This window comes from Hoplias malabaricus, chromosome 18 (genome assembly GCF_029633855.1).
Source record: "Hoplias malabaricus isolate fHopMal1 chromosome 18, fHopMal1.hap1, whole genome shotgun sequence".
Taxonomy (NCBI): Eukaryota; Metazoa; Chordata; class Actinopteri; order Characiformes; family Erythrinidae; genus Hoplias; species Hoplias malabaricus.
This window is the reverse complement of record NC_089817.1, coordinates 1207030-1210699: the sequence shown is the minus strand read 5'-3', so window position 1 is coordinate 1210699 and position 3670 is coordinate 1207030. Positions and strand designations below refer to the sequence as shown.

Below are 3670 nucleotides of genomic sequence, written 5' to 3'. Positions count from 1 at the left end.
TGGAAAGTGACTGAAGTCTTAAAGGCAGCCGAGTAGTTCATTGTTAAATGTACAACATTTTTAAAGGCTCTTTTCTGCAGCGACAGGTTCATCAGGAGAGGCTTCTGTTCGCTCTGGACTTGCACAGACTCGTCTGGAACTGGGGTCTGGATCAGTTTCCAGGTTTTAAGATGGAAATTGAGAAGTTTGTGTGTGTGTTAATGGGCCATTCACAGGTTTCTCTCTCTCTCTCTCTCTCTCTCTCTCTCTCTCTCTCTCTCTCTCTCTGTGTGTGTGTGTATAGATCTATAGACCTGAATTCACGAGTCCTGACTTGTTCCCATAATTCACTGTTTTGCTTTGGAACTTCTCCAGAAATCTCCCTCTTAATTTTACAACAAACACTCGATACACAGCCCCCGTTCAGTGAGGGTCACGTGTTAAAGTCTGTATCAAACACAGGGAGAGTCTTCCTTCAGCACACTGTGAGTGTATGATATAATTATAGACTTTATTACGTGTTAAATATATAAAATATGTGTTCCTAATGAATCATTCATAGCTAATAAATGTTACATAGTGTGAAAACACCGGTGTCAAAGTTTAACAGACTCATAAAAATGGTCAAAAATGATTTGAAATAGAATATTTTACACAGACTACAATTTAAGATTGTTTTCCTGCTAAAGATGCACCTCCTCCTTCGATATGAGAAGATATTTATTAAATATAATGTAAATATAAACATATCTCCTGCATTAACAGAATATAAAATATTTAAAAAACATAAAATAATGCAATGTAGTAAAATAATGTGCACAAATAGAAGTTAAATATAATAAATATATAAGTTTATGTAAATACATGTTTACAAACTGTATACGTGCTGTTTTTATAAAAGAGTTACTGTAGAAGCAAATAGAGAAAGGTATAAATAAAACACACACATTTCAGAGTCTGGGTCTTGTTTTTATTCCCGTGTCCCACTCTTTTACAGTGGTTTTAGTTTATATTTAAAGTGAATACATTTCCTGACGTGGTGAATGTGACTGTCGCGCTCATGCACAGACTGCTGGTGTGAAGAGGGAAAACCGAGGAGGAGGGAGGGAGTGAAAGAATGGGTGAGGGGCGGGGGCTGGGGGGGTGTGTGGTTTCAGGCCTTTAAAAAGGCGGAGTGTGTGTCTCTCAGGGCATTCACACTTGGACTCGTCTGTGAGAGACACACACTCTCTGCTCTGCTCTGCTCTGCTCTGTCACGTCCGTGTGTGGAGAGACGGAGCTGATCACAAACTTGTCAGAACTTTGACAAACCCTTCAGGAGACAGCAGCACCATGGGGGACATGAATGAAGACTACTACACCGACTACGAGGACTCTCCCAACAACAGCATGTGCGACTACGAGGAGTGGGGACCGTCCTACCACCTCATTCCCATTCTCTACATGTTCATCTTCATCCTGGGCCTTTCGGGCAACGGCGTCGTCATCTTCACGGTTTGGAAAGCTCAAGGCAAACGGAGGGCTGCGGATGTCTACATCGGCAACCTGGCTCTGGCTGACCTGACCTTTGTGGTGACCCTGCCTCTGTGGGCCATCTACACAGCTCTTGAGTACCACTGGCCCTTTGGCGCTGCCCTCTGCAAGATCAGCAGCTACGTGGTGTTGCTGAACATGTACGCCAGCGTCTTCTGCCTCACCTGCTTGAGCTTGGACCGCTATCTAGCCATCGTCCACTCTCTGACAAGCACCCAGCTCCGTACCCAAGGACACATGAGGGCATCCCTAGCCGCCATCTGGGTCATGTCTGGAGCCTTGGCGTCTCCTACGCTGCTCTTCCGCAACACTCTGTTCGACAGTGCGACCAACCGCACCTCCTGCGCCATGGACTTCAGCCTGGTGGTCTCCGAGCGTGGTCAGGAAAACCTGTGGATCGCAGGGTTGAGCATCTCCTCCACCACCCTGGGCTTCATCCTTCCGCTCCTGGCCATGATGGTGTGCTACGGCTTCATCGGCAGCACCATCACTCGCCACTTCAACAGCCTCCGCAAGGAGGATCAGCGCAAAAGGCGTCTCCTGAAGATCATCACCACGCTGGTGGTGGTTTTCGCGGCCTGCTGGATGCCCTTCCACGTGGTGAAGAGCATGGACGCCTTGTCCTACTTGGGCCTGGCTCCAGACTCCTGCACACTGCTCACTTTCCTGCTCATGGCACATCCCTACGCGACCTGCCTGGCCTACGTCAACAGCTGCCTCAACCCCTTCCTCTACGCCTTCTTCGACCTTCGCTTCCGCTCCCAGTGCCTGTACCTGCTGAACATCAAGAAGGTGCTTCACGCAAGTCCGGCAAGTTCCCTGTCCTCGCAGAAGACCGAGGCACAGTCTCTGGCCACCAAGGTGTGAGAGGGAGGTGAGCGGAGGCTCTTTTTGATGGGAGAAGGTTGGCAGCGGCTTTCAGATCTTTTGCAGAAACACCTCGGGTCTGCGACTGCCTTCGTCTCATTCGAGCCTCTGCAACTTTAAGGTAACTCTGTTTAACTCGCCACTGGGCACTTGAAGGACGTCACCCCTAAGACTCCTAAAGAAGGTCACTAGCTGACCTCTCTCAAGCCTTCAACTCTACAGATCTTGGAGAAACACCCTTCCTTGTGTATTCCACCCAAAGACAGCCCAGGGAGCTTGTTTTCTCCTGTGTAAATGAGTGTGCCGGTACATTTTACTGCTCCTGGGAACTCCAGTTAATTCCACACAAGAGTGTAAGCATGGATCCAGAGCTATGGGCCTTGCTTTTCAGCACCCTGCTGCCTGGTAAACCTCCAGAGAGCAGAGCCCCACAGACAGCTGTGCTCCAGACGTTCTGGGACAGGATTCCAGACCCTCAGACTGGCAGGCCGTACCTCACGAGGGACTCTGAGACCTGGAGCTGATGCGGCTGCCCGGTGGGTGGCCTGAGGGACAGATTAAGGGACATTTGTTGTCAGCTTGTTGTCAAGGAGTGCATTTTTTAACCTACACTGTTCGTTACTTCGTCCCTAAGCACTTGGTCAGACTTAGATATGGACCTCTCTGTGGTCTCAATGTCTCTGACTGGCCATTTTAGATTTTAGCTATTGATTGTCTTCACGACTGGGGATCAGACTTCGGGAGGAGGGGGCCATTAGTCGAGGAGAAGTGTTGCAACTTGATTAAAGACTTTGAGTGTGTGTGTGTGTGGGTGGGTGTGTTTGGGGGGCTTAGAAGGAGACGGGAGGGGGATCAGACTGACAGATGGTAACTGACAAATGTTGTAGGAGGGAGGGCCAATTAAAAGGTGGCAGCTTTTACAGATGAGAGCGTGTGTGTGCCACAGTGTAATTGGTCATTTTCATGAGTTGCTCCATTCCTGCCCTGAATTAATCTGTAAATAAATGATCTGTATTCTGTGAATAAAACATTTCTTCAACTGAGAATGTGCTCTTTCTCTCCTTTTTTTGCTCTCAGACTCAGTAGGAATGTCTTTAGCACTGGGTAATGCTCACTGTTTCCCTGTTTTCAAGCCGCAGTGAGGTCAGTCATTGTCCTCTCTCTCTGTCCAGAATCAAAGTGAACGTCCAACAGGAAATGCATGTTACACACAGATTTCCTTTCGGCTCCTTGTTTCGTACACAGCGGCCCCTGAGCATCATCCGTTTGCCCCTCAGAGAAACAGTATGGA

The 3670-nt window shown here is 48.2% G+C and overlaps 1 protein-coding gene across 1 annotated transcript; it reads left to right on the top strand.

Moving 5' to 3' along the window:
• The first annotated feature begins 1184 nt into the window (after positions 1 to 1184).
• Positions 1185 to 3413, top strand: aplnrb (apelin receptor b). The gene has a single exon (XM_066651235.1). It carries the CDS (start codon positions 1312 to 1314, stop codon positions 2377 to 2379), a length of 1068 nt encoding a protein of 355 aa, XP_066507332.1. The 5' UTR covers positions 1185 to 1311; the 3' UTR covers positions 2380 to 3413.
• The last annotated feature ends 257 nt before the right edge of the window (positions 3414 to 3670 follow it).

Coding starts and splice junctions, on each gene's coding strand:
- aplnrb (XM_066651235.1), top strand. CDS start 1,312: ATGGGGGACATGAATGAAGACTACTACACCGACTACGAGGACTCTCCC.